Source organism: Chelonia mydas, chromosome 16 (genome assembly GCF_015237465.2).
Source record: "Chelonia mydas isolate rCheMyd1 chromosome 16, rCheMyd1.pri.v2, whole genome shotgun sequence".
Lineage (NCBI taxonomy): Eukaryota > Metazoa > Chordata > Testudines > Cheloniidae > Chelonia > Chelonia mydas.
This window is the reverse complement of record NC_057857.1, coordinates 13,002,606-13,015,176: the sequence shown is the minus strand read 5'-3', so window position 1 is coordinate 13,015,176 and position 12,571 is coordinate 13,002,606. Positions and strand designations below refer to the sequence as shown.

Here is a 12,571-nt window from a genome sequence, read left to right as displayed (position 1 = left end):
GACAGGAGAGAGCTCTCCCTTTGACATAATTAAAGCCCCCCCATTGAGAGGCGGTAGCTATACGCCGACATAGCGCTGTGCACACTGCCACTTATGCTGCCGAAACTTATGTAACTCAGAGGGGTGTTTTTTTAACACCCCCGAATGACATAACTTTTGCCAACATAAGTTGTAGTGTAGACATGGCCTTTCAAGTCTCTTTCACCACAGAAGTTGGCCTACTAAAAGATATTACCTCACCCGTCTTGTCTCATTGAACTCAAGGGAAATTAGGAGCCTAAATACTTGTGTGGATCTGGGCTTTTGTGCAGTTCAGAAATAAGGCCTATACAAAAGTTTGTCTTTTAATGGGAAGAAAAACAGCATAAGCATAATGAGAAACTCAATTCAACTCTTAGCTTCAGGGAGAGTCACAGAGCTTTAATGAGTCAAACAGAAACGGCGGCGGTAGGGAGGTGACAAATGCAGATTCAGTTCAAGGTGCAACAGACATTGATGGGGAACAGGATGAAGAGAACTAAAGTCCACTGAAGAGCTGGATAGTGGATTTAAATGAGTGGAAATCCAAGCCCTTTAAAGAGTTTCCTTTCCTCCTAGTGTAGTGCACATAGCACTAAAATGCACTTAGGCAGTGAAGTTCAACACTACAAAGCCTAAACTGAGGGGCTAATGCTGAGGGGCTGTTACTGAAGATTCAGCAGGCTTCTTGGTGGACAAGTGTGGCATCTTCATTCACAGCTGCTCTTTGGCTGTTTTAGTTTGTTGCTTGATGCACAGCCCTTCGGTGCCAGCTGTATAGGAGTAGTCATTTTAGGCAGGCCACAGACGCTGAAAAAGTGTGAGAGAAATATTAACTACTTCTGAGAGATATAAGAGACCCAGCATAGGCACTCACCATCAGTGCATCCTTCACTATGTAATGGGTGTCCTTTGGGTGCAGAAAGGGAGATCTTAAGCCTTTTATCTAGAGAAAAATATATTTGACTCTTCTAGAAAACATTCAAGACTTTCACTGAAAGAACTTGTAACTCACCCCTCTCGAAGCGCTGCTTGCAGCACCATATAATAAAGGACAAAATACAGGGAAGAGTGAACTAGAAAATGAGGGAGTGTGAAAAGCTTATATGAAGATGGGCCTTTGCCTTCAAATGTTTTTTTTTTTTTTTTTCCTGTTCTTAAAAGACTGTCTTAAAGGGACACCATCGATATGAATTTTTTAAAACTAATTTAGAAGGGAAGTACTTTCTGATAGAGGAGGCCTTTAAAATTCCTTTTAAAAAGATGCAGGGAGAGGGGTTAGTTTTTATTTTCTTCCCTTTTGATGTTTATAAAGGACTCTTCAGCTAGGGGGAAGTGCACAAAGTACATAAGCTGAAAAAGAAGAATGTCGTTTTTGCTGACTCTTTTCAGTTAAGTTTAGTTGTTAACTTTAACTAGGGGAGAAACAAAAAAGGTTACAGGTAGAAATTAGTGTTTTGGTTTTGTCTTTTTGCTCTTTTCAAGTTGTCAGTGTCCCTTTCATTCTTTTAGCAGATGTGAGGGCAAAGGGGACACCAGGAGCAGAGTTCTTGGGGGGGGGGGGGGGGGGAGTTAAATGTGGATTTTACAGTGATTAAAGGGATAGTTTCCTCTCCCAGCGGTCTAACACTCAAGGCAGTGGCTGATGGAAGCTGGCTGGCCTCATTAAGCCCCCAATCCTGCAATTGATATGTGTGGGTAGACCCCTAGCCTCATGACCCACGGGCAATTGGATCCAGTTGCTCCCTTAGATCCAATTGCAGAACCTTGCACCATTTCCTCTCACTATACTCCCCACACCCATGAAAAGAAATAACAGTTTGCACTAATATCATCCCCTCCATCTGAGGCTTTCAAAGCACTTTAATTAAGGCTCACAGCACCCCTGGGAGGGAGGAATGATCCCATTTCTATAGCTGGGGAAGGCCCAGTGACTCCTGTAGTATGAACAATCTAGCAGTAGGTCAGGCATGAACATTTCAAATGCCTTTTTGACTGAAGTGATTATACTAATTTCCTCTCTGTTACAATAATAATTCCTCTTGATACCACTGGGAGGAAAGCCGATTAAACTGGCTGAGGGGAGCTTACTAAGCTGCTCAGAGCTCTGGCAGACATTGCTGCTGTTTGGACTGCCAGGAGTCTTGGGGTAAACAGAGTGAAAACTACGGGAATAGGCGACTAGACTTTAAGGTCAGAAGGGACCATCCTGATCATCTAATCTGACCTTCTGCACATCACGGGCCACAGACCCTCACACTCCTACTCCTGTAATAGACCCCTAACCTCTGGATGAGTTACTGAAGTCCTCAGATCATGATTTACAGGCTTCAAGGAACAGAAAATCAACCATTTACTCCCGTTCAAACCAGCAAGTGACCCAGGCCCCACAATGCAGAGGAAGGCAGGAAAAAAACCAAAACCCCAGGGTCTCTGCCCATTTGACCTGGGAAAATTCCTTCCCAACCCCAAATATGGAGATCACTCAGACCCGGAGCAGGTCAGCGAGACCCACCAGCCAGACACCTGGGAAAGAATTAACTGTAGTAACTCAGAGCCCTCTCCATCTAGCATCCGATCTCTGGCTGTTGGAGATATTTGCTACCAGCATTCGCAGATGGGCCACGTGCCATTGTAGGCAGTCTCATCATACCATCCCTTCCATAAACTCATCAACCTCAGTCTTGAAGCCAGTTAGTTTTTTTGGCCCCACTGCTCCCCTTGGAAGGCTATTCCAGAACTTCACTCCTCTAATAGTTAGAAACCTATGTCTAATTTCAAGCCTAAAGTTGTTGATGGCCAGTTTATATCCATTTGTTTTTGTGCCAACATTGGCATTTAACTTAAAGAACTCCTCTTCCTCCCTGGTGTTTATCCCTCTGATGTATTTATAGAGAGTAATATCTCCCCTCAACCTTTATTTGGTTAGGCTAACCAAGCCAAGCTCCATATGTCTCCTCTGATAAGATAGGTTCTCCATTCCTCTGATCACCCTACTTACCCTCCTCTGCTGCTTGTTCCAGTTTGAATTCATCTTTCTTAAACATGAGAGACCAGAACTGCACATAGTATTCTGGATGAGATCTCACCAGAACCTTATAGAATAGTAATAACACTTTTCTACCTCTACTGGAAATACCACACCTGATGAATCCTAGGATTTTATTATTAGCTTTTCCATGGCCACATCACAGTGATGGCTTATGGTCATCCTGCGGTTGACCAGTCCATCCAGCTTTTTCTCCTCCTCTGGCACTTCTAAATGACACGTGTCCAGCATATAGCAAAAATTCTTCTTGTTAGTCCCTAAGTGCATGACCTTGCACTATTAAATTTCATCCCATTTCTATTACTCCAGTTTTCAAGGTCATCCAGGTCTTCTTGTATCATATTCCAGTCCTCCCCCACATTGGCAATACCTCCCAACTTTGTCTCATCCACAAATTTTATTAGCACACTCCCACTTTGTGCCAAGGTCATTAATGAAAATGTTAAATGAGATTGGTCCCACGGCTGCTTTCTGAGGAACTCCACTAGTAACCACCCTTGAGCCCGATGATTCACCTTTCAGTATGGCCCATTGAAGTCTCCCCTTTAACCATTTCCTTACCCACCTTTTAATTCTCGTATTAATCCCCATCTTCTCCAATTTAACTTTAATTTCCCCTGTGGAACTGTATCAAAAGCCTTACTGAAATCCAGGTAGATTAGAGCTATTGCATTTCTTTGTATAGAAAATTGGTTACACTCTCAAAGAAAGATGATATGTTGGTGTAGCCCAACCTACCTTTTGTAAAACCATGTTATAATTTATCTCCATTACTGTTCACCCGTATATCCTTAACTACTTCCTCTTTCAACATGTGTTCCAAGACTTTGCATACAATTGGGGTCACTAGCAACCCTAGGAGGCAGGAGCATAGAACCTGGATGTGATCACGAACAAGTTATGGGGAGAGGGGATGATGGGGAGAACAACAATAGGGGGGAGGTGGTAATAAGGGTCTAGAAATGTGCAAAGTTACAAAGAATTTAGTTCGAGTTTTGTTTTTAAACAAGTGTAACATTTGGATAGGTGTATTTGGAAGCTTCAGTAGCCGCGCAGCCCATGCTGTCTTCACTGCAACAAAGGTGATTTTATACTGAGATAATTGTCTTAATGTAAAATTGTAGTGGAGACAGGGAACAACTAATTTTTACCTCCTCATAGCTAGCTGATCTAAACCTCAGCTGGTGTGGGTATTGGGTTGACCTTGACTAGCTCCAGTAAGATTAAAGCCTGCCTGTGGCCTTGCGTCCACTAGGTTTTTTACAACGAGATAGTTATCTAGAGGTAAAAACAAAATGCTTTTTTTGCAGTGAAGACATTACTTCAGGTTTCCCTAGGACTCCCCACCTCACTTGAGTGCAACCCTCCTACACTTCTGCTAACAGAAGTTGTTTTCGTAACCGTCACGTTTTGTTTTTTAACTTTTCTCCCCCTCAATCATTCAGAGTTGTAGAGAGCTACTGAATAAAGATAATCACTGCCAAAGGGGTGCTTAAGCCCCACTGAGCTTTATATGACAAAGAGCCATCTTTGTTCTCCCCTTTCTCAGCTCAGTTCTGCTCCTAAAAGCATTTGGTTAAAACCCAGCTATGCTGCTGAATAAGACGAGTTTTCATTCCAACACATTTCCAAAAGATCTACATCCGCCCCTGAAATGGGGCCAGTAGCATGCTAGTCAACAATTTCCCTTGCTTGTAAAAATGCAACAGGGCAAAACCCATTACTTTTACAAACATAACAGAAGGGGATATTTATTACACACACCCAGTACGCACTTTATCTCTCAGAAAGATATGGGCTGAATTTATTGTCTAGCTCTAATGTATTCCAAAAATATGTTCAGCTGTTAAAGTGAAATCTACTGCTTTTGAAGCCATCAGAAAGAGTGGAAGATTATATCCAGTGGTGCTGGAACAATTGTTATACAGGGCATGCTGAGAGCCATTGAACCAAACTGTAAATCCTGTATATAATGGAAGCCACTTCAAGCCAGGGAGTGCAGCAGCACCCCAAGTTCCAGCACCTGTGTGTGTGTTTGTATCAGTTTAGGCAGGTAGATATGCAACATGCTGAGGTATACAGTTAATTGGCTGGGAGCAATATTTTTATGGTGACTGGCAGAAGTTTTTTGTTTGTTCTGCAGACCTTTCCGCTGAAAGGGACAGGGAATGAAGTCAATGGGAAAAGAACAGAGTGCTTTTAGAAATCCTCTCCCTAAAAAAATCCAAGTCAGCGCTATAGGACGCCACTAATAGATTGCACCCACCAATTCTACATTCACTGTAATATCAGTGATCCAGTTATTTATATTACTATCAGCCTATCGTTTAGAAACAAAGGGAAAGTATGTAAAGGACTGTGTAGTCATCCCACTCCAACCATTCATTGTATAGTCATGTGAAGTCTGCTCTTACATTTTCTTTTTCCACCCCCTGGAATGAGTCCTCCAACCCACAAGGGCTCATTTACTGCAGAGCGAAGTAGGGAACAATCATTCCTAAACAATAGCAGGAGTCATATCTTGGAGCATTAAATGCTGTATTAGCCAAAGTACTTTAAAGGAACAAAAATAAAGGGAAAATGGAAATAAAAAGTTACAATTTTTATTTTGTTAAAGTGTCCAGTCTTACAAGTCCTTCAGAGAAAACATAGCAGCCTTCAGCACTTGAGGTGCTGTTACCTGCCTAAACATAATCCAACAGACAAGGCTTAACTCACGATTCTGAAGTGCCATATCAGGGTGTGGGGGACACCAAGCCACAACTGTGATAGTACTTTTATAAGCCATGTGAAGTGTTTAAGCCATGAGTTATGCCCTGAGGAAGGGGACCTATCAACTGTACAGACACTCTTAACGTGAGGTCCTGTCAGAGTTCTTTTCACACAGCCCACACTAGTTTGCTCTAGACAAGAGCAATTAGCACAGCTCACCATTTGTTCATAGGACTTCCTGAAAGAGCAGAACAGGGGAGAATGTGGGATTTCTAGAAATCCCACGTTCAGCTTTTCTTGCCAGGCAGCTTCACTCCATCTTGACTTGCTAGAACCCACTTTCAGCTAGGGCTATATATAGCTACCTGTTATTTTTAAACAGTAAGTTAATGGGTCAAATTTCAGAAGTATTTCAAAGCAATATATATTAGTCTCCAGCTGCAGCCGGAGAAAGTGGGGAGAGAATGTGCACTTCCCCCTGATACTACTTGCCAAATTGGTGTTCAACTCCATGCAGATGGGAAGACAGAACCCATTTTCTTTTGTCAGATCTAGCATTTTTAAACTGGATGGTTGCCACCAAGATTGCAGCATCCAGGGTGTAGCCAAAGGTTTCTGAACAGTACTAAATGAGATTAAAGCCTATGTTAGTACTTGAAGTTTTCAACCTCTTGCAAATGCTGAGTAACATCTCAGCACAAGGGATGTTACAATTTAAGGCATATGACCATTTTGTTCTTCGGAGAAGAGAATAGAAATCATACTAACATTTTAAAGACTGTTGTTGGATAAGGACAGAGCCAACAGGAACAGCTGGCCACATGAATAACTCTAATATGAGTAATCACCCTATTCCATCTCTAAAGCAGGCACCCCACGTATTCAAAAGATCCATCCTACCTCAGAAGAGCTGGAAGAGAATGGAAATCAGAGACTAAATGAGCTTTCAAAATATTTATTCACTCAAGTCCCTTTCACAAAAGGAAGTGGCTGAAATGGAAAAGGCTTAACCCCTCACCACTGTTCAATCCACGATTTTGGAGCCCATTTTCCCCATACCTCATCTGCTGCAAAACATGAATGTGTCTTCCAGTTTCCTACTCTCATCTGTTAGAACAAAAACTGAGGACCTAAGCATGGTTCAGAGACTGAAAGTGACCTTAAAAGGTTATCCATGCTGATAAACATCAAGAGTTTGGTTTTGTTAAAATTAAGACATGAAAGTGAGCACAGAACAAGTGGTGGAGAAAAAGGTTCTGAGGTAGGATGCTCCAGGGGAGCGACAAAGTACTTAATACAAAGTAGAAATAAAAATAATGAAGAATACCTGCAACACTCATGAAACAGTTTAGAGTGGCACAGTAAATTAGTTCCACCTGTGGGTTAACAGTGGACCAACTGGTAAGTTCAGCAGAAGGAAAAAAAACCGCAAAACCACAACTGACATTCCAGTGCATTGTTTCAAAGCACAGCAAGATTTAACACATTCAGCTTCTGCTACCTTGGTTGGTTCAAATTCATTAGTTGCAACTTAAACATCAGGCCACTTACCATAACAGCTAGAATTCAGTTTACCAAAAAGCTTAGAACTGTGGTTCCTATTGTGGCATAAGTGTACCTGGGATAAATAGAGGTCCCAAGAACTAGTTCAACTCAGTAGTGCTGTTAGGAGACATTTGGCTTTAATTCAAGTTCTGTTTTTAGTTTAGCAGCTAACACAGATGATCATGGTTATTACTGTTAGAATCCTTTGAGAAGACTGCCACTAACCAGATCCTCACTGGTCTGTTTAACCTGAACAGGATTCCTAGGATAGTACACAGGTCAGTCTCAGCCCAACTCAGCTTCTACACGACAGCCCACTTTAAAAAAAAATGGAGCATTGATTGATGTGCCTATAGCTGGGAAAGAATGTGTTAGCTATGTCACTCAAGGGTTGAGCGATCAGGAAAAGGAAGGGAAGTGTACTGGAAATGAGAACTTGTCCTGTTATGGGCCAAGTTCTGGAGAAGTATTGAGCAACTGTAGGTGCACAGCAGCTCAGGTTTTGACCCTATACTTAAAATTCTCAAGCTTTCTCCACCTCATGCCTCTGAGATCTGCTAGTGTAAGTCCAACATCTGCTTGAAGGAAGAGGAAAAGTGCAACTCAGCCAGTTCACCAATTCATGATGAGGCATTTCAATATAACCTTGGTTTCCATTATGACAAGTTTTCAAAAACTTTATTCATTTTGATTTTTCCCGATGGGGGAGCTATCTAGACCTCTTGTAACAGTCCTGGTTGAAATATTTAAAGAGCAGCAAGCAGCTCATGTTTCCATGCATGATCAATACTGGTCTTACATTTGCTCTGTGGAGCTGGATCAAACAAGCAGATACTTATTTTTCAAAAACAGTAGGAAATAAAACTCTAAAAAGAGGAAGTCTCCTCCCTCTAGCAGGGTGGTGGTTTGTCCTAAGGATGAGCTATACAGCAGTTCAGGAGGCCTGCATATTACCATGCAGATTTCTAGACACTTTATAGCTTACTTTCTGGAGTTCAGTATGACTATTTATACAAACACTTCAGGATGTAAATTAAATACAGTTTATATAACTAAGAGCCCACCTTCACTACAGCCAGAAGAGTCAGGTGAGCCAGGTGCAGACCCTTAGCCCACTTTCCATAAGCAATGTTATAACTCTGCACAGTCCAAGAACCAGTTAGGTCTGTGTAAGCTACAACTAGCCAGGTACCATGACTGCTGTAGGGTAGATGGGTCCTAATCATACAGTCCCAGAACTGGTTCAGGGCTCAGCAAAGAATTGCAAACACCAGATTTCATCTGGCAGAGAAGGAAAGACAGACTTCTTCCCCAATCTGAAAGGTCCTTACTCTGACCATGGAGAGTTAGTTCAAAGCTACATTTGTACTGTATCTTGAAACAGCTAATTTTTTCTGAGTTGGTCTCAAGTCCCCCCAGCAGATTCGCTGCCCTCCTTGTTAATACAAAACCCTAGGATGACTGGTAAATCCCACTCTGCAAATTATCAGTATCACACTTCTAAATCCCAGTTTGATCTCTGATACAGTGAATTTTGAAATACCTTCCTTTCACCAATAGCCCCATCTCTGCTGTAATTTCAACACATACTAATACTGTTAGAAATGTGAACCTGTCATCCAGAAGAGCTTTTACAGCACCTTTTCCTCTGGAAAGAGTCAGAGCTGGGAAAACATGCAAACAAGAGTTGATTGGGTTATTCCTTTGGATTGTTTGACTTTTCATGATGAATGGACTAAGGGAGGCAGACTTTATACCCTTCTTAGAAGCATTTCTATAAACAAGCTAAAATTTTCCTAGTTTTCAATGTAGCTTTATTTAAACATCTGAGCATCAACAAATCCAGAGCCTGGTTAACAGATTGTTTCAGCATTTCTAGTGTGCGTATCTTGTATATTACATCTAATGCAGAAAGAGAAGCTGTAGTGTTTGTTATTGCCCAGAATATCTGAGACAGAGGGTGTCTATGCTTTGCCCAACTCAGGGCTTCAGTAGCAGCTTGCCAGGAACCCAGCTGGAACACACTGTCCCCCCAGCCCCTTTTTTAATATGTAGGTAATGCCTGCAAATACTACATATCTCAGCAGACAGTGCTCCAGTCTTGGAGGATCCAAGTAGCTGGGCAAGGTGGAGCACTGCATACTGGAGCTGTAGGGTCTATAGGCTTCCCCTTCTAATGAACACAAGGTGGCTTTGGGGTGACTGGTAGAAATGTAAGCCACACTTCAACCCCCTGGTTTGAGGACATGATTATGAGTAGCTATCACTAAGCTATGGCTGCCTCTGCAAATGCAGAAGGGGATTTGTTGAACAGTCATAAGTTAGCCTTGTTTCAACATAGATTCCTCTCCCCTCACTATGGGGCCTCCCCTCCCAGGGGGCTGGAGGAACCCAGTCCAGGGAGGATTCTTAACAGTGGGGCAGAGAGAAGAACAGGGTTACCATCCCAAGCACCAAGCTCAATCAGCATTAGCCTCTTGTGATCATGTAGGCCAAGAGGAGCAGCAAGAATGACAGCTGCTAAAAATCAAGAGCTGAACAAACCAGAACAAAACAAGCAGCTTTGTAGATTTTACTTATAAAAAGATGCTGGCAAAACCTCAAAAAAAAAAAAATTATCCACAGCAAGGGTAGGGAAGAAGCTTGTTGAGTATTCCTCTCTGCTACAGGCTCCATCTCCCCTATTTTGAGTTGTACTTAACACTGGCTAATAGTGTGTTTGTATTTTTAAACGCCCCAGACAAAATGCTGAGAGGGGGGTGTGTGTGTGTCGGGGGGGGGGGGACGGGGGGGGACAAAAAAAGTAGTTCAAGACTTTAGATTTTAAAAAGTGTTTTAAGTACCTCAGTGCTTCTTGCAGAAACAGTCTTACTGCTTTCCACCCACGTCTTATCTGATGCATTGAGCTGCATCCTTCCTGTCCCATTTACTAAACAGAACTGGAATTCAGCCTACAGACAGCCCAATCTAGGTAACATTTCTGGAACTGCTAATTTAGGCAATACCTCCAGTAATACCAGCTAGGGAAGCAGGCCATGCGATCTACGGGTCAGCACAAAGAATTGGAATCTGAAAAGACTGTGCAACCTCAAGCCAGCAGATGGAAACTGGGTTAAAAAAAATTCAGTCCTGAATCCAAGTTGATCTTTGAGGTAAAAATTACCAAAAAATACCAGCATCTTTAAAAATAAAAAAAATAAATAAATAAAAAGCTGTGCCATCCCCCCTGCCCTCAAAGAAGCTCCAACTGATCAAATCAGTAAGTAGTGTGGAACTATACAAAGTGTCACAGCAAAGTAGAGTTGGAGTTTAAAGAGGCTCCCTGGACTTTTGTCCTTTGACTCTAAGACATCCTCAGTCCCTGATGCATGTAAGAGCCCTATCTAGGGCGATGCAGCAGTGTAACTGGATCAGCACATTTCTCTCCCCTATATTCAGAGGCAGTTACTCTGAACTAAGTTGGCTCCACCAGCAGTTCTGGTTAACTCCATGGCAGCTTTGGCATCATCCCACTTCTAATCTTGCAGAACAGCAGCACCTCTTTTGTTCCTGCTGTCTGTTGTAGAGGAGCCACCCACTCTGCCTTGGTCATCCCCTGCCCCCGAACCTCCCCCATCCTGCATCCAAGGGAGCAAGCAGCCTTGTTCCCAGTCACATTGGTTATTCAAGGATCTCCTTAGCTAGTCTGGTGTTGGCTGGGGTGGTTGGGAGATGGAATTGGAATGGAATGGCCTTTTGTTTCCTGTCTAGTTGATCCGAGGTTTCCCTGCCTTCCTGTCAGCAGCTCAGGCTTGCTCTTTGTCGGCCCTCCACAGCCGCTCCTTGACCTCCAGAGGCAGGGTGTTGAACAGGTCCTCCTCCACCACCAGCCCACTGCGTTTCAGCAGAGGACACTCCCCCAGCTCCACTGGCAGGCACTCCAGGCGGTTCCCTCGCAGCTCTATCTGGGACAGGTTGGTCAGCTCGCCCACCCGAGATGGCAGTGATTGCAGCACATTGTTTCCCAGGTTCAAGGTCCGCAGCTTCCTGCACTGGAACAGCTCAGGTGGGAGACTTTCAATCTGAAAGGAGAAACCAGAGAGATACAAATGTGACATGTGCTCATCTAAGGCAAGGCATGGCAGACGAGATTCATAGATATTAAGGTCAGAAGGGACCATTATGATCATCTAGTCTGACCTCCTGCACAATGCAGGCCACAGGATCTCACCCACGCACTCCTGCAATAAACCTCTCACCTATGTCTGAGCTATTGAAGCCCTCAAATCATGGTTTAAAGACTTCAAGGTGCAGAGAATCCTCCAGCAAGTGAGCCATGCCCCATGCTACAGAGGAAGGTGAAAAATCCCCAGGGCCTCTTCCAGTCTGCCCTGGAGGAAAATTCCTTCCCAACCCCAAATACGGCAATCAGCTGAACCCTGAGCATGTGGGCAAGATTCACCAGCCAGATACCCAGGAAAGAATTCTCTGTAGTAACTCACATCCCACCCCATCTATAATCCCATCACAGACCACTGGGCCTATTTACCATGAATAAAGTTCAATTAATTGCCAAAATCAATCATGTTATACCATGATGTAGCCAGACAGAGCACCAGCCTCTAAATACTCACTTCTCCCTCAAATGCATTTCTGCTTTCTTCTATGTTGACCTTTATGCATGGAACGCTTTCCCAAAGATACAGTAAAGCTACTACCTTGTCCTCATACAGATCCTCTTCTACCGTACTATTTATAATAAACTGCCACATGAAAATGGCTAGGCCTGAGCCGAACAGAGATTACTGACAGAAGCAGGGGAGATCTGAAACCCACTCACAGCTAGTCTATACAGCCATGTGTTCCCATCAGTGTTTCCTTTGTCCCCTCCCTGAATCCATCCATTATTGGTTCTCCCACTTGGAGTTTAAGCTCTTCACATTGACAACCTTTCCATGTTTGTATGGCTCCTAGCACCGTAAGGCTGTGATCCTGATCAGGGCCATAGGGTGCTAGTATAATAAAAGTAAAATGACAGATCGACGCCATTTTTAAAGTTTAGTAATTAACCACCTGCAAAAAACCACCACCACCTCACTATTCCCAACACAAGTCAGGCTATTCCCTACATGGTTCAGTTCTGATCTGCAGCACACACATCCCTCCGTACCCTGGTTATAATCCAGTTTCGGAACCACATCTCAGTGCTTTCCACAGTACTCGTAACTACTGCAATTACTGATCATGCCAAGTATTTGAACAGCTCAT

The 12,571-nt window shown here is 43.2% G+C and overlaps 1 protein-coding gene and 1 long non-coding RNA gene across 7 annotated transcripts in view; both read right to left on the bottom strand.

The window, feature by feature from the left end:
- Window positions 1-2,752, bottom strand: LOC122463128. Its single transcript, XR_006286168.1, has 3 exons — window positions 2,201-2,752; window positions 2,068-2,069; window positions 1-14 (listed from the first exon to the last, which is right to left on the bottom strand). It is a non-coding gene; the product is annotated as an uncharacterized LOC122463128 (long non-coding RNA).
- Window positions 2,753-5,588: 2,836 nt separating this feature from the next.
- The window catches only part of LRRC8A (leucine rich repeat containing 8 VRAC subunit A), a 29,679-nt gene continuing 22,696 nt past the window's right edge, over window positions 5,589-12,571 (bottom strand). For all 6 annotated transcript variants that reach the window (XM_027823540.3, XM_037879760.2, XM_043530450.1 and 3 more), the window contains one exon: window positions 5,589-11,385. In XM_027823540.3, the coding sequence (XP_027679341.1) occupies window positions 11,110-11,385 (276 nt within the window). In that variant the 3' untranslated portion in view covers window positions 5,589-11,109. The remainder of the gene's footprint in view (window positions 11,386-12,571) is intronic.